At 40.7% G+C, this 18,313-nt stretch overlaps 1 protein-coding gene and 1 long non-coding RNA gene across 5 annotated transcripts in view; one reads left to right on the top strand and one right to left on the bottom strand.

Annotated features, from left to right (window-relative positions):
- The window catches only part of LOC137001010 (uncharacterized), a 63,074-nt gene that overhangs the window by 22,724 nt on the left and 22,037 nt on the right, over positions 1 to 18,313 (bottom strand). For 2 of the 3 annotated variants that reach the window (XR_010891170.1, XR_010891169.1), the window contains exon 3: positions 16,068 to 16,253. This is a non-coding gene — a long non-coding RNA (uncharacterized lncRNA). Of the gene's footprint in view, positions 1 to 16,067; positions 16,753 to 18,313 lie in introns of those variants that run through there. The other variant, XR_010891168.1, reaches the window with a different exon arrangement.
- Positions 152 to 6,127, top strand: LOC105678409 (mutS protein homolog 4-like). Of its 2 annotated transcripts, XM_067358866.1 has the most exons (17): positions 152 to 297; positions 577 to 721; positions 936 to 1,003; positions 1,303 to 1,451; positions 1,546 to 1,739; positions 1,835 to 1,956; positions 2,037 to 2,254; positions 2,337 to 2,531; positions 2,596 to 2,782; positions 2,885 to 3,024; positions 3,093 to 3,196; positions 3,267 to 3,486; positions 3,550 to 3,651; positions 3,800 to 3,913; positions 4,154 to 4,362; positions 4,448 to 4,655; positions 4,736 to 6,127. In XM_067358866.1, exons 1-17 carry the CDS (start codon positions 189 to 191, stop codon positions 5,690 to 5,692), a joined length of 3,441 nt encoding a protein of 1,146 aa, XP_067214967.1. In that variant the 5' UTR covers positions 152 to 188; the 3' UTR covers positions 5,693 to 6,127. The 2 variants fall into 2 exon arrangements, with proteins under 2 accessions (XP_067214967.1, XP_067214966.1); XM_067358865.1 differs by having other exon boundaries at positions 3,267 to 3,651.

Below are 18,313 nucleotides of genomic sequence, written 5' to 3'. Positions count from 1 at the left end.
CACAAGTGTTTGCACCCCTGTCTTATTCAATCATGATGATACTTCAAGCGATTCTTAAGACCATTTTAATTGGCAGAATTTATCACGCGGGACACGGAATCTAGAAAAAGACGCTTATATGCAGACAAATTCAGTTACTACTACTAAATTTCACAAATTGCAAAGTGTTTCACTCTTCGATTTATAAAATGAACGTGATACAGACCGCTCCGCCGAGAGGACAACGCGCTTTTATGAGAGGAAGAATTCCGGCGATACCAAATGCGCAGCGCGCCGTAAACATTTTTCCAAAATATCGTAAGTGCCATCGCGTATCATAGAAAAATTAATATTTCCAACCTAAAAATTTTAATATCTCTCGATTTGATGTATTCAATCGCGAAAAAAGCTATTGCTGTGTACAAAGCTATACGCTCGACTTTTAACAATGTTTTTCGTGAATCCAATTACACGAAGCCGTATTAATTTTTACGATTATTTATGTCGATTTTTCATATCAACATATCAGCGCTCTATTCTGCATTTCTCTCTTGCTATTTTCGATTCTTACGCGCACTATTTTTATGTACAATGCAGAATTTGACTCTGGTTTTCTGAGACCTCCTCCGACGAGCTCTGGACCTGTAAGTTCCAATGCGACCAGAAAAACGCCAAAATTCAATCGCAGAGAGAATTATGTCTCCACATCGTCCTACCCGAGCACTATTCGTCGTAGTATAGGGTGAGCTACAGCTTTCGAATCGTTTGAAATAAAATAAAACGATACAAAAAGCAAGATATTGTTAAACCTTTCACCTTTGTTCTTTATTACTCATTCCACCTTTATTTAGAAAAGATTTATAACTTCCTATAACAGTCAAATTCAAATCCCACATCAGTCTTGTATCTTTGACATTTCTTGAGTGCAGTTGCAAATATAATTCGTCGACATCTAGATCCGTCAATCCTGTGAGATCGACGCCGTATGGCACATCCAGCAACGCGGATTCTTGGATAGTGATCGGTGAGCAAAAGTGAAATAATAAAAATTATTAAACAGGAGCATAAAGAGCCAAAAAGCAAGTTGATCGTGCAATAGTGTATTAATTCTATCGTAGAATATATATTCTACGATAGAATTAATACGATAATGTAAATTAAGTAATACACTATTGCACGATCAACTTGCTTTTTGGCTCTTTACGCTCCTGTTTAATAATTTTGATTTTGAAAATCATATGAGCCTTATATCATTTTAATTTTGAAATAATAAAATCGCGAGAAATTAATTCCATCTTATTGACGTACGCGTATCTACGATAGCGATAACAGCCGGCCGAGGAGATGCTAGGAACGAGGTCGGCTTGGCTGCGATAGATCTTCAATATCCAAACTTGATTCTCTGTCAAATCAGCGACTGTCAGACATATGTCAATACACTGACGAAAATCAACATTCTCGATCCGATAGAAGTACGTAAAGTGAACTAAAAATTCGAAAGCTAATCAAAGAGAATGTTTTAATCCGATGAGAGCGATCATATTTTATGTCTTGCTCTCGTTCAAGATACTGATGCCCGAAACGATGTACGAGAACCGAGGCCACGGGAACAAACTGTACAAATCGATCAAAGAGAAATTCAATGCACTCAATATCACACCGATCTCGCGAATACACTTTAACGAATCGACTGGCATGGAACGCGTGCGAACTCTATGCGCCAAGGACTACTCGAGCGTGGAATTAATAGTGAAACAAAAGTAACGCTATCAAAATTGACATATTCAATAATGCGAGAGAGAGAGAGAGGGGGGGAGAGAGAGAGAACACCTTATTGATTTTGTATCCCCCGTAGATATTACGCTTTAGCGGCTGCTGCAGCATTACTAAAATACGTGGAATATGTTCAGCACATAGTTTACGCTCCGAAATCGATGCGTATAGAGTTTCAAGGATCGCCGAATACCACGATGATCGGTAACAGAATTCTGCACTACAAATCCGATGGCACAAGTCTCATTAGTGGACGGCATTGCATGTTGATCGTTATTGCGCAGATCTAGAAAGTGCCCGAAGTCTCGAACTGGTGGTCTCGCAGTCCAAGCATTCCATCGTCAGCCTGCTGGGCACTATGGATCGCTGCTTGACCCCTATGGGCCGAAGACTCCTGCGTGCTTCCATTCTCCAGCCTTCCTGCGACGAGCGTCTCATCGTGAATCGGCAATCTTGCGTGGCGGAACTGGTGGACAATCGCTCCTTGTGCATCAGTCTTCAGGTGATCAAGCGATCACGAGCAGCTGCGGGTATTTGAAAAAAAAAAAAAATACCCGCGTGTATTTTACATCTGTATTTTACAGCCGGTGATACAACGCCTGTTCGGCACGGATCGCTTACTGACGTTGGCGATTAAACCTGTACACGTCAACAACATACAAAGTGCGGAGCGCAATTTAAACTACGCGCTGCTCTTGAAGAATTGTCTGGACATCATACCCGAACTGGAAGCGATCCTCGCGACCGGTGTTCATCCCTTCTTCATAAAAACTCGACAGGTCTGAAATTTGACGATACGAATTATGTTCGCGCGACCGCATCGATGATGTTTTGTATTTGCAGAATTTGAGCGATTCTGAATTTCGCGTCATGAAAGATAAAATTTTGACACTGATACACGCGGATGCGAGATTCGTAAAGGGATGCACTTCCTTAAGCATGCAGAGGTGTTTCGCTATAAAGGCCGATATCAATGAATTATTGGACGTTGCTCGGCAAATTTATTGCGAATTGATCAGCGACATGAAAGGTGAGCGCATCATCTGTTATGCGTGCAATATATCTAGCTCTGCATCGTGTATGCAAAAGCGAAGGAAAGAACATTGATAGCCTTGCGGATCTACTTAAATAGACACGGTGGAGCAGTTAGCCGTCCAGCACAAGCTTCCGTTATCCTTGGAATATAATGCGAACTTGGGCTACCACATAAATGTTATCGTGCCGCGAGGCCAGGACGTGAAAATCTCAGATTTGCCGGCGGAATTTATTCAGGTAATCCGCCGATCAACGCGGAAGAAGAACTTCTCCATTATTTCCAACTTACACTTTTGTGCACACAGGCGCGAAAAAGCAGAAGGTCCCTAACGATGACGACAATGGCACTGCTGACGTTGAACAAGCAGTGCAAGAAGGCGTGCGAAGAGATTTACGTGATGAGTAACACGTAAGCTGTGTAAATTATGAAAACAATGTTGTATCACTGCGCGTTATATTGCCAAGAGAACACTTTGCAGATTGCTGACTAATTTGCTGGAGGATTTAAGACAACACGTCGGCTGCTTATTCCAACTGAGTGCCGATGTGGCGGAACTGGACTTGGTGTTGTCGTTGGCGCAAATCAGTTGTAATCCGGAATACGTGAGACCAGCGTTCGGATCGAAATTGGAGCTCGTAAACTCGTTGCATCCCATTATGGAATTGTTCAACAGAGATCTTCCCGTGTCTAATGACGTAGTGAGTGTTCGACGCTGTAACATTGTAAAAATATCTGTGACTACTTATCTTTCCAACACGCAGAAAGCTTCGACCGCATATAATTTTCATCTCATCACCGGACCAAACATGAGCGGCAAATCCACGTACTTGAAGCAGATCGTTCTACTTCAAATCATGGCGCAGGTAATACATTGAACGCACATAAAATGTCCAATTAAATTCGAATTGCATTATTATACCGCGTTCGCATTTGCATCGCGAGACTTTATACAAGAACATTTCGCGCACAATGCAACAAGTCGATCTTTTCACCAATATTGCATTTCTGCAGATCGGTTCCTATGTGCCAGCCGCCAACGCAACGTTTCGCATTGCAGATCGTATACTTTGTAGAATAAGTTCTCGCGACGACGTCGAACTCAATGCGTCCGCCTACGTCCTCGAGGTAAGCGCGTTGCAACTCATTTTTCTTTATGTCGTCAATTTTCAGAAGAGATCGATCTTCTCTTCACAAATTTCTTCGTCGAAAATATGAATACCAATTAGCGCCCATTCAAGTGCCAAGTCGTGCTGCTTGGCTTCATGATTATCCAACGAAAGTTTTCAATATAAAACTGTGAAGATCGATAGCTAATTATATTCGACACGGCACAGTTAATTATTTTTTTTTTTTTTTCAATTTCAGATGAAAGAAGCGCAGTACATTCTGCAATCTGTCACCACCAGGTCTCTCGTGGTTCTGGACGAGCTCTGCAGACACACAACGGTCGAAGAAGGTTCGGCTATCGCTTGGTCAATATGCGAGAGATTATCGTTGACGACCGCGTTCACATTTGCCGCGACGCACTTTTTGCATCTGACCGCGCTGAGCAATATATATTACAATGTGACGACGTATGTAAAAGTCTTGCACGAAATATACCTGTACTTATTGCCGAAATCAAATACAATATTATTGCTATTGCTAACGTCGCTTCAGACATTGCTTCGAGACGAAAACCACGGAAGCGGAAGAATCGAGCGAGCTGCATCTGATTTACACTCACAAACTGAACTGCGGAACAGGAATCACCGATCACTATGGCATCGCTTTAGCGGAAGTGTCCTCTCTACCGAGATGCGTCACGACTAAAGCGCGAGAATACGCATCCAAGCAGTCGATCGGCACGCAGATACGAGCTGCGAATGTACAAATATTCATCTTCACGCAATTATCGAACATTAACAAACATTGTCAAATATAATTCGAATATCTTGCCTTTTGCAGAGCAATCCTGAATCCGGCGCGAATTCTGTATCGTGGGGGAAATCATGCTACGACGTGATCGTTCAATTACGCGCCCTGTTGAAGGATAATCGCTTCACCTTCGCAAATATAATAAACGTGATGAAGCAATTGGATCTGGAAAAACAACGCAGGCAACGATCTTCGACGATTACGCAAGTTTCTGCAAAATCTGCAGGTGTCGCGCAGAAATGTAAGGAAAAACACAGGGAAGACACGAGGAGTTTTGTTGATGCAGCGAAAAATGACTCAGCGATGGAAACGAGCGACAACACGTTGTTATTTAAATTGCCTGAACGGAACGAGGATCACCGAGAGCGTGCAACGGAGAACGAAGCAATGGAAATTGCCGAAACCGACAATCAGAAACTTTGTCGAACAAATTTATTGGTGCACGAGGCCATCGTGAATCGCACGACAATTTCGTCTGATATGAACACAGCCGACGGAAGTGCAGCGATCATTAATTCACGTCAGTTTCCAACGACCGATATTAGCCCGCTGCGACTACTCAATTCGAACGCGACGGAGAGACAGTCGTTTACCGAACGATCGATTTGTCACGGAAGTGTCGTTAACGATCCGCGATTTTACGTCTGCGCATCCTATGCGAGCAGCCAGAAAACAATAATATTGCAAAATACACAATGTAAAGCAAATTTAGAATCTAATATCGCTGCGAACTCGACAGCGGCTTCTCCCTCGATATCCTCTCAGTTCTCCCAATATCATGATTATTGTTTGTCCGAGGGAGAATTCGACATTACTCTGCCGTCTCAATCGACTCCGAGCGATATAACAAGAATCACTGCGCGATCGAAAAAAGTGGAAATTTTCCGGCAGATCGAGGGCGACGCCTTCGACGAGGAAGATTTCTTCACTGACACAGAAATGCCATTAGGAATAGATCTCACGGACGATGAAATAGCCATGTCATAAGTTGATTAATCGAATTTAATTCGCAGTATGTATAAAGTATTCTATATGTTTAAAAATTCATTCTTGTTTCGCATTGATAACTCTTGTAATAATCGGAAGTAAAATTCTTAAATGACATTTTCATTTCGTTCACTTGCTTTTCGCGCTTGAACTAAACATAAAAATTCAAGCCGATCGCCGCCAAGTTCACTTCGGCAAATTGCGAACATATGAGTACGATACGAAGATCTCTTCTCTCCGTAAGAAAATTGACAAGATATTGTAACTCCATTTTCGGACAAATATATAGAAAATTGTAAGATTAGGTAACTTCACAATGTGAAGGAGATGACAAGGCGATAATGATCTTCAAAAAACCGACTGTTTTGTAAAAGTTTAAATATCGTAAAGTTAAAGTGCAAAAGTTAACCCGAAAAAAAACGAGACGCCCGAGCGAGAATGTCGAGTGATCTACTACCGGAATCGGTCAATTTGTTCCTCGACGACTACGAGACCAGTCTCTGTCTGCCCATTCTCGTCATTATGGTACTCTGCACTGCTCAATTTGTGTTTAATCACATATTCGACATTGGCTATGTGATTTATAAAAATGTAAAGAAGCCGAAGACGGAAGACGAGGCACAAGACAAGAAAGTGGATGTGATGAAAAAGTTAAAAGGTGTAAAGCACACTTTTGTACTTTGCTAAACGTATTTCAACGTGTTTCAACTGCCGTGCGCTCGTTACATTATTGCGATTACATATTTAAAATGGCTACGGTACAAAGAATTTATTCCAAAAAATTTAATATAAATTCCGCGTTTCGTTTCAAGCGTTTTGATATAATTATAAGCGATTCAAATTTCGTTATTGTTGTAATAAAAAATGTTTCTGCAGAATCAGACTCAGTTGATTAACACAAATCTCTGTTCTAAACTCGCCTAAACAGGGATGCTGACCGCTTTAGGTATCGGAAAGCCCGAGACGGCGACTCCACCAGCGCCAATTGACACCGAAGACGAAGAATGGGAATATTGCGACGGGATTGCTGATTAAAATAATTAAACCTTTTTACGTCGTTAATAATAAACTACATAATAAACAAATAACACTTTTCTGTCTTATTTTTATCAATATTCGATCTCAAATGTCGCAAGGAACAAGCAAAGCATATAAAAAAAAAAAATTGAAATCCTACGATTTATTCGTTTACTCAGCGGATAGCTAAATTTTAGCAATGTTAGCAGCAGGTTTGATCGCATTTGCAATCAATCTGCCAACACTTTGCTCACTGAAGCTTATTGTTAATTACGATTGAAGATACTTCGTGACTCACGATCCATGATTGCGCGTGCTAGTTTTAAAATGCGATTATCATAGTGTTGACTGCGCAACATCAGGTAAACGGGCAATCAACATCGTTACAACAATCGTGAAAGGAAGCTATCGACGGAGACGCGTTCATATACGCGTAACAATGTATACGAGAAAGTACACGCTCGCTTACTTGCGTATGTAACGTATGCAAAGCGCGGCTTGCGCTAATTTATGAGCTGTACGTGTTTACCGGCGCGTACGTGCGAACTTGTGTCATTGTATACGAAGGCGAGTGCTGGGATGTAATCGAGGAAGTTCGGAATGAATCCTTGAGAGCTGAAACGCGATGGGACTAACACGCGACGAAACCCTCGGACACACTGCTTGTAGATGTGTTTATGTCCAGCGAAAACAGCTAATAATGGCTTTACGTGTTTGCGAGAGAGAAAAGTGGTTCATCAGCGGCCGCTGCCGTACACTGGTGACCGTTCTTTTTTTGTATCCTTCACCTTTTCTATAGTTGCCGCGTTGCGCAATAATACAATATAGTCGCGAGTTATGCGCCTCTTTCAGCCTTTTTTTTTTCTAGAAAAATTTTACACGTCGACGCGCGCGATCTACCAATAAACACGCCTGTATGCGTATATCCGTAAATAGGTCAGAGGTCATGATGTAATGAGAACGCTCTTGGGAGGTTTCAAATTTACAATCTGTAAGCGCCTAAGCCACTTTGGGTCACACCACCCGTAGTAATGATTTTCCGTCTTTTCTAGCTGATGTCGTAAAGTCGCTGCGTCGCGTGAAAAGGATATTATTATTGCGACATTATTATCGCGATTAAATAACATTAAATGCCAATAAATTTGTTCTTGCGACAATGGCGTTACGCATTACGAAGAGGAAAAGCATTGAAAAATTCTATTTTGATCAACGACACTCAACGAACGTCAGTCACATTATTCGCCCGTCAAAGTCCGCGAGCTGATTTTAACTCATAATAACTCTTAATTGTCATCGGCGACTTTAATTCGCATCCACGGTGATGCGACAACAAGATAAGGAAGCGCGATTTACACACCTCGCGCGACAACGTGACAACGATTTCACCGAACGGTTATTGACCCGAGTGACCGTTGATGCGTTATTCAATTGCTCGATCGTGTTTGAAAAATGTTAACGATAAGCTTCACTCCTTTGTAATAGATAATCGTGATTTCGTGTTAAATCCCTATAGCGAGCATCGCAATCTTATCGCCGCAAGCGGTAATCGCTTCACGCTATCGATTCAATTTTATAACCGGAGCACAATATTACGCACCTTATTATAAATCGAAATGTTGCACAAGCAGAATTTCAATCGATGAAGACCCTCATGGCTAATCTGCTCTTACTGAATGCGATAAAGGCGCGATAATGCAGCGTTATGCAAAGACGTTACCGAATTCATCGAGCATAACATTGTTTGGCATGATGCACAAAACTGCATTGATCGTGTTATGCAATTCCCGCGAAGCGTTTCCTTGCAACTGAATTATGTCTTGGTCTTTTTCGCGTTTACACTGCAAAAGTACGCAATTATTTGCGCGTACGAATCAGCCTATTTACGCGTCCCTCGCGACATTATGTCTTAACTTGCAGTTTCTCGTTCCTTTCTCTTTGATTACGTCTCGTGTCAATGGTAAAACAACATCGTACAAGTGTGTAAAAACTTTATAGTGAGAAATTCATGCGTAACACTATATTACAATTTTTTAAATCAAACATAATTTTACAGAAACAGTGCGTATAATGCACCACAAATTCTACAGCGGAAAGAGATGGAATAGTGAGAAAAATGAAATGAAGTTAATAATATGTTTCTAATTGTTAACTTTTTCCAGCTTTGGTTTTTTGCGAATGAATTCAAATATAAAGTTGAAAATTTGGTTTTGCTTTCAACTTTTTCCTTTTACATTTGAAATAAAATTATGAAACTTTTTCATTCCGTAGTGTGTATGTGTAGAGAATTCTGGAATTTGTTTAATTACACACATACATTTTGCTTCTGAAAATCACTTGAAAAACTGACATATGTGCTGAGTAATTATATGCAATTACTCAATATATTTACGTATAAGGATTCTTCGGCAAATCAAAGCGTAACATACATACATAAGTCAAAAGGAACTTTCTTGATTCTCAAATATTTGAAGAGACATTTCCAATTGATTGGAAATCAAAAGATTCCTTTACACTTTTTGATTTTACCATATCTTAAAAAAGATACGCGAAGAATCGATGAAGAATTAAAGCAAATTATGCGTCAATACAGGCTGATTACATAATCGCTACGTGTAACATCATGATGCAATTATCGAATAAATTTGTCTCATCGACGAGCGAATATTGCGCCTAAAAAAAGATTCCTATGCAAACCAAATCGCGGAGCGCGAACAACGCTCAATCTCGACAAAGAAGCGCACCACTCTAGCACCACCGTTCGCCAATGCGATTCGTTTCAAATATTTATACTAGAAGCACTGTCGAACACGTGAACTGCGTGTGGAGGACGATCTTGGCAAATATAACGTCGACCATGAATGCGATGGAACGACTATTTGTATCGCGATGCCAGGCACATTCTACTACGTTTGTATCAGAAAGAAGCTTGAGAACGGCTGAGTTCGTGAAAAATCTTGTGGATAATCTCGTGTTACGTCGATCGTTTTGTCGTTGACGTTTACATAAATATCGTGCTACGTATTGTTGGAAGAAACGACTATCTCTCACTTTCTTTCATCGCTCTCATAATGACACGAGAGCTGAATGTTGCTTCCTGGTCGACAAATCGATTCGCAAGATGTTAAACATGTGTGTCGTGCGTGTAAAAATATACAAAATATTTTAAGACAAAAAAAGTACACCTGTAGTTTAATGACGACTGACTCAATTGCAAAAAAACTTATAAGATATTATTAACTGCAATATAAAAACTTCTCACGCAAATAGTATTCCTATAAACATTCCAAAACCGGATATCACTTCAAGACATTATATATATGAGTTCATAAAAAAGATCGATAAAAAGAATTCAAGATTAACAGCTAATAATATTATTATACAATAGTGTGTATTACGTCTAAATGTAATCAATATTATCACGTAAGTATTAAGATTGATTATTCAGTCGAACAGACGATATAATCTCAATTATTGCGATATAAAATTGCGATATAAATAATAAGATCAATATAAGACGTAGCATATTTATCAATAGAAATATTGCATATACGATTTTCAATCAGATATACTGATATAAAAATTTTGTGATTAAGGCGCGATAGATAGCAAATCTCGAGTACACTTTGTTTCATTGAGTAATTAAAAATAAATAGAAGCATTTGCTTTTAATTAGCGTAATGTTTTATGGTTATATAACCTGCATCGCACGTACAGGATGTGAAAAGAGAATGATTCCTCGTGAAAAATCAAATCGAAAATATATCGAAGTGATTACAATTCCGATGGAGAGACTCGCGAAATGATCTCATCGTGCGCTTATGTTCTTGTTTCACGTGCGATAACGTCGTCTTATCGTCACGCCGCAATACGCAATATTCTCACGCATGCGACTCAAAAAAGATAACGCTCTTAACGTATCACGGCACTGCTTTGACCTTGAATAAAAATGCGTATTCCATTATATTTCAGAGAGCGTTTCACTTAACCCAGTAGATACGAGAGGTACGATAAACGCGTAAGTACACAAGAACAGAACGTTTCAAGAAGAAAAGTTTTAACAGAAGTAAAGTGAATTTTGGTGGTACAACGGAATCCCGTATTATTTTTATCCGCGGCTGATCGTACTATGCCGGATAAAACCGGTATGTTCCGCTGTTCTCGTTATGTCGAGTAGTTTGAGCGAAAGAGTAAATTTTCTGCACGCTCAAGAACCGAGAAGAGAAAGACAGCTATTCGCCGGCGAGCGGCACATTCGCACAAATTCTTCGCGTTCTTGGAATTCGAGTGTATCGATTTCCGGGCCATGAGAATTACAAAATGCGAATAAAATGCGAACGCAACGATCATTGCCGAATCAGATTACGCTTCATGCTTTAAATCGCAGCGGTATTTACGTTTTTTAATCGGGAGTCGTTTAATCGTAAACGATATCACGTGTTTACTCGAGTTTTGTGAACTTACTTCTGCTAGATTGTTGATCAAACTTTATATCAGTGCGTGTATTTATTTGCCATGCGTCACGGAGTGATTACGCAATACAAATTACACGTATATTAAATTTATTCGGTAAATATTTTGCCGCGCAAATTCACATCCGAATTCAATTTACGGAAACGTGCGTTCTCCCAATCGTGGGCTTGCACGACTTGCGAATGCACGTATCGACGATTGCATATGACGGCTTTCAAGAAAATAGTGAAATATTCTCTCTTTCGAGTAGGCACGTATAAATTTATCGGTAGACATCGTGAAATCCTACGATTAGATAACGCAAATGTGCATCGACATGCAAAACAATTTGTTGTTTTCATAACATATTTACGCATAGTATTGTATAATTATCTCTACTCGCTGGTTGCACCGCTTGAGAACGTTTATTCATATTTCTACCCGAAATACAAATATTCTTTGTTCACAGACAGCGATAAGGTAAAATCAGTCGGGCAGAAATCACGTCGATGACCTCGCATAACGTGTGCTTACTGCGCATTTACAAAATTTCGACGGATGTCTATAGGCGACTCGGCATTACGAATCTTAATTAATTAAGATTAAAATAAAAACCACCGCGCGTATCGCGATGATTTGCAAAAAAAAAAGTAACTTGCACGCAGCGATCGACCGAGCGCGCAGTAAAGAAGAACGACGATTGCAGCGTGTTAAAATTTTTTCGCGCACTCATTACTTTCAAAATAATCATTATAATCGGAATGAAAAGACAAAAATATAAAACAAAAATATACATAAAGAAATATGCAGATGCGCTGTCGCTCGGGAATCATCATATTTCAACACTATATTTCGACGAACAAAAACAGCGGTTTCGGGTCAAGTGATATTGAGCTCTTCAGTCCCAGATTGGATGGCAATAGGTGATAAATCGATTTCAAAGGTCACTGAGACTGCTCGCGACTAAAATACTTCGATACAATAGTACTCCCATGACTCACAATATTATTTCTTAATTTGCATTACATTATATGTTACATATTTAACTCATGTCTCTCATCCGCTTGTAAAGTGTTTTGCGCTTATTTTGAGTGGAGAAAAAAAAAGTCAAGACGTCTTGATAGACGCTTATTATTATGGTTACTTATCTTTGTCGACGAAGCATTTTGATCAGTAAATAAACGCGATTGCGACAGTATCAGATAATCTTCAATCAATCAAATAACGTAATCAATCATTACGTACAATTTAACACTACGCGTTAGCTTCGTCGTTGCAAAAAAAGCAGCACAACATATGCGGCAACTATTTATTCTAGCCTGGATAATAATGCGTGTGTTGCTAATAACAGCAATCCTTGCAAACGTTCAAGCGTAAATAACTTCTTAGTAGCGAGCTACGCCGGCACGTAATCCTTTCTCTCCCCAGCGATACTATTTTCGTGAGTCATTCATTCTGCGTACCTCACGACGGAAAAGAAAAGAAAAAAAAAATAGACGAAGTGATTTATCGTTTGCCAATGAGTTTTCGCCAAAATGATCACTCGCGTTGAACGCGAAAATTATTTAATAAATTATTTAATTTCGCATAACTAATGTTAATTCACCGGAATTCAGTCAGCTGCACTTCGGAAGACACTACCTGTGTCACCTACTGTTCAGATATTGATGTTTATATCTTCTTTAATGTCATTTGAATAATTAAGCAACGATATGCATAATAATCGGCATGAATAGCATCGCAATAGAATTTCGTAATATTCGGCCGCTCGTACACGCACCGCGCGCGATATCACAAACTTTGTGGCCGTAATGTACATATACAATCGGAGAATTTATCAGCGTTTGACATGCGATTCTAAACATGCAGTTGAACGGTGCTTATCACCATTAATTAATTAGCTGAGCGTTATATGACGCGTTATTTATACATAGCAGCCTCGCCCACACCTTTTGGATTTATATATCGATATCGTAACTCGCTTCGAATATTATTAGATTTTGAATTATTCACGTATTATCGAAACTGATAATCGATAAAAATCAATAGTTTCGCTTTCCTTCCGAGTGCAGATGTGTTTTGTTAAAAATTTATTTGCACGCCGGCCGGCGATATTTAATCGACGGTGATGTAAAAATGTGTTTCGTTTCGTCGCTGGCAAATGTCGATGCGATTGGAGCGGAAAGTTATTGGCGCGACACGAAGTGTGCGATTTTACGACGCGCAGAATAAAATATCGTCGGCGACATGTGTGCGTTGTGTCTACCGAGTATTTCACGTCCTTCGTGCCGTCTTCGATAAAATAAGTTTCTTCCTCATGCGTATTTCGATGCGTGAGATCGCGAATCGGAAGGTCGCCAGGTTCATAAAATTTGTGTTTGAAAGACGAAAAGGAATAGACGCGCGTAAGAGAGAAAGAAAGAGGGGGGGGGGAGAGAAAGAGGGGAGGAGAAAGAAAGAAAAACGTCTTATCTTATTTGTTGGCAAAATAGTGAGCTCATAGATAACGCTTTCTAATTTTCATATTTTTCCATACGCAGAAAATTACATTCCATTTGCAATTACTCACTCCAATATCACATTACTTATTCTTCTTTCGATAGCGAAGAGTTAAATTTAGACATTCAAGACTATTAAACGCGATATAAAGTCTCACGTAATCGCGCGTGGCAAATAGGTCAATTTCGACGATAAGAATATAATCACCTAATGTAACAAACATTATTATCTAAAAAAGAGTTTCCACGCGCATAAAATCCTTCTTATCAAGGCACTTTTTCGCAGCGTCGACCGGCGATGATGAGCCCCGGATGAAAGAGCGTTGTTTTCGCGACCACGTCCTTATCGATAGCGGCGCGATACATTCGGTCTCCCGGATTCGATAGATTTGCCCAAAAGATACGACGTGTGTGTACACACGTGCGTACGCGGAGACCGCAAATGTGATTCATCTCCGTAAATATTGCGTTATTCAGATTGTACGAATAATCGCGCGCTGCGCGTGCAAGTGGCAGGGTGTACAAGACAAATACTTTATTTGCAAGTGTTTGCGCGAGTGTTTGCTTCATTAGGCGTGTCGTGAAAAAAAAAAAAAAACGAACGAGACCCGCATGTTCGCCGGCCGGCCGGCCGGCCGGCCGGCGTGTCATCGCTTCGCCTTGATCGTACCCCTCGCTTACGTAATACTACGTTCTAACCGCATCGTGATCGTTCTCCTTTAAGTCGACGCGGAGACGATACGACGCACGCGTCCATTTCTATCGTGCGCAAAAAGGTACAGCTCCGTCCGAAATCTTTTCACGCTGTTTATATTGGCGCATTCCGCGCTCGAGTGTACCTTGATGCGACAATCGCGCGGAAACATCGGGCTCGCAAAAATACGTCGCGGAAATATATTTTCTCCGACACGCAAATGTAATGCGCAAGTGTGCACGACATCTGCACAGTGTCGCCTGAGCATTACACGTGCACCTGAGCAGTAAATTAGTACAAATGACTAATCGCGCGATATTGTGTCGGAATAACGTGCAGGCGTTGGTGGCCTGTTTGAAAAAGATATATACAAGTACACAAGTCTCGCTCATGGATACTTGCTGCAAGACTGTTATGTATAATAATCATAACATTTGTGAGTCATAAGGCGAGCGCGACGACGCCTCCTCATTAAAATGATGGGATTTGGCAGTTTAATTATCGTGCATTAAAATCAACACGTTTTTATCAAGCAGATGAACCGTTGTCGCGTCGTGACAATTAGCGCTAATTTTTAGTAGCGATTATGCGCATTGCCTTTTATTGACTCGCTCGGTCGAGTTTACATACATCGCAAGCGATATAAAGCCGAGACTCGAATAGCAACACCTTTATCATGATAAATATTAGTTATTGACACGTATCGGAACGCGAAAATACAAGCGTGGATAATTATGAGATGAATGCGAGATAGCACCTGATGTTTCGTCATACGAAATAGGAAACGTTCGTTCTGCGCACTTGACTTGCGCATTTTTAAACGAAATCACGCTCTGATTATAATGCATAAATTATGCTTCCGAGCACTTTTTGTCGCAAGGTGCGCCAACTAAACGCGAAAGATTGTGGCAGTCGACATGCTCGAAGAAAATACCGATTCAATATCGATATAATTACTACGATTTCGGTAGCGACGGGTCAAGTAGAATTTTTCGGTCAAATAGAACCGAAAGACACGGCAGTGTTAAATATTACGACCTGCTAATTCGACCGAGATGTCCGATAGCCAAAAAGAAAGTCGCATGGCGCTTATGATGGTGGTGGTAAGTTGAATTCCGCTGGTTCGCCGGTCACATTCGAACGACTCATGCCACGTGCAGAAACCGGTTCGTACATTTTTGTGTGTGTATTAGGGACGAGAACGTGCGAGTCGAAAAGAAACAATCTTTGAAAATTTCTATATACGTGCGCGAGAAATCCGAAAGGAATTTTCTCACGGAAAGGATCGGTCGCGAATCGAGCGATCGTCATTTCTAAACTCGGAATGGAAATGTTATCGCGCAAAAACAGTTATCGAATTGATCGGCAGCCCTTTGAAGACGCTGTTCACAAATTTGCGTTCGTAATGCACTAGTGGTTTAATTGTTGCGACAGCAAATATTGCGCAGCAAAATGTATACATACTTAATTGATTATCAATTAAGTGAACCAATCGCGATTATTATATTTTAAGAGTGTAATTTAATAAGTGTCGAATTTCAAGGAACAACAAGATAGCATATATATCACGAAATACGTATCTATGTAACATGCGTTACATTTAATATTGTTGGGAAATCAATTTGCGGGCATAAAAAAATCATATTTGGTATATCATCTCATAGCATTAAATTAGTAAAATAAAAACTAATTAGTAAAAAGAAGTTATAGAACTCACCAATAAAGATAAATTTCTCGATGTCCCATTTAGCGTCGCAAAAAAAACTTGATCTCGACGCTGATATTCATTGATGGTTATTGATGAACGTGTGACCGATGAAGATTTTTGTGACTCAAAATTGGCCGATAATATTTGTAAGACGAAACTTCGCCAACGTGGGTTTTCTTCTCCTTTGCTGCTGACCTTGAAGCAGTCGTACAAAATATCAGTGAAAGCAGAGATTAAGACTATTATGATACGCATTTACATCTCTCTCTCTCTCTCCCCCCTTTCCTCTCCCCACCATTTTTCTCTCACGCAATAAATTAATCAGTCGGCTGATGCTTTCGCCAAGATAAAGGCATGATGCAAATGTTAATCCCATATTGCACGAACGATATCTGGTGGCGCTTAACGCGATAGCGTACTATTTTTGCCCGCGTGCGTGTAAATAAATCTCGCGATCGTCTCTCAAAAGACCTATCCGTTCGGGCAACATACGCGCAAACGTGTTAGAACTCTCATTGGCACTGGTCTGTGTTTACGCGAGAAAGTGCGCCGCGTCTAAAAGCTATAAACAAAGTTCGGCAAACTGGCAATAACACTGTGTCGTTCCGACCTTGTTATCCCATTGTCCAACCGAGTTGCGCAACACGATGACGTGATTCTCGCACGCCGGCTCCTTAAATAAGGCATGCTTTTCAAATTCAACCGTCGTGCACATTGCAATTCGTAGTCGTATCGATATTTATCGCATAGCATTTTCCAGAAACAATAAAGCTCGGCAAGCTTGTCTGTTGGATGTGTACGCAAGGTGCTCTTAGATTTATTTGTTCGAAAACGATTAAATATCCAAGTATCAATAACTCATGTTTAATGACGAGAGATTCTGTTTGCATAGATAGATAACGTTTGTGTCGGCTGTTGTTGAACCTAGAGAAGAACACGTCAAGGCGGACGGGAGGATTCTCAAGGAGACGAATGATTCTAATCATGAGGAGTCAACTTCCTCGAAACCCGCACTTTCAGAGGCGGCATCGCGCGGAGACGATTAAGATCGCAACGCAACAACCGAGGCGTCAGGGGCGAGGGAAAGCGTCTAGGGTTATCGAGTCGCTGATGACGCTTACGTAACAATATACTCCACTCGCATCGATAAATTGATACCGCGATCTTACCCTACCAGTGACGAACCCTGAACGATCGAAAACAAGTGGGCGTTTGATTAACTACCTTGTACATATTCATTGCGTGGAGCGAGTGAATGTATGCGAAAGCGCACACGCATATAAATTTCGAATTTCGTTCCTAATTTCACGTGCAAAATCATTGAAAGGAATTCGGAACATATGTAATACACAATCGTCATGGAATTAATATGGAAATTCGACGTTATACCTATATTCGCATGAAATAGGGTGGAAGATAAAGCTATTTTATATTTTCTGGCTCTGAAATGTTTCTTGCGTAGAATGTTTCGCTGCCGATGTCCCCCTTGCTCGTCGCCACCACGACTGCGCACGACTTACGCGTCGGACTGCGACGTACGTGACCGGAGAGCACCTTGCGCACACATCTACATTACCGAAAACAAGCGGCCACGCAACCGGCATCGGCATCACCCGCCGTCTTTATCTAACTTTGTAAACAGGGACGAACGTAAACGCCGTGCCAAGTGACGCCCTGTGAAAGACGAAAGAATGATTTTTTTCAGGATGTACGGCGTAGTAAATGCTCGACGCTTCGTATTATTACGCGCAACATGGCGCGGCCGAAGCCGGCGACCAGAGAGAGAGCAGAGTCAGCGACTCTCATATCTTTCGCGATCAAAATCAGAGGCTGTCATTTCGCGTTAAATATACGAGATAAATGCGAAAGATATGAAGCCCATCTCTTGTAATTTGTTAATAAGGGAGAGATAATGCAACTGATCAATGTTCGCGTAACGAGGTTCGCCTTATCGACGGAAAAAAAATCAGGTAACTCGCTACAACTGCTCGGTGCGAACTCGGAAACAATAAAAAAAGGGGAAAAAAATAAAAAATAAAAAACCCGTAAAGGTTACAAAAGCAATCGCAGGCGATGCAGAGGACAGATTTCGACGTTTCGCGCTGCACATATAAAGCTGGAAAATCACGCGAGGTATTGCGTATTGAATGATATATCGCATGATATATATGCATTATGTTACCGTCGCGGTCAAGATTCCCAGTTTGCGTCATACACGAGTTCACTAATAAATGTCGTCGTTTGCATCATTCGTA

Source organism: Linepithema humile, chromosome 7 (genome assembly GCF_040581485.1).
Source record: "Linepithema humile isolate Giens D197 chromosome 7, Lhum_UNIL_v1.0, whole genome shotgun sequence".
NCBI classification, from domain to species: Eukaryota; Metazoa; Arthropoda; class Insecta; order Hymenoptera; family Formicidae; genus Linepithema; species Linepithema humile.
Note: the sequence above shows the minus strand (reverse complement) of the source record. Positions and strands in the feature narration are given on the sequence as shown.

Coding starts and splice junctions, on each gene's coding strand:
- LOC105678409 (XM_067358865.1), top strand. CDS start 189: ATGAACGTGATACAGACCGCTCCGCCGAGAGGACAACGCGCTTTTATG. Junction 298..576: donor AAACATTTTTCCAAAATATC/GTAAGTGCCATC, acceptor TGTACAATGCAG/AATTTGACTCTGGTTTTCTG. Junction 1,740..1,834: donor GAATTAATAGTGAAACAAAA/GTAACGCTATCA, acceptor TATCCCCCGTAG/ATATTACGCTTTAGCGGCTG.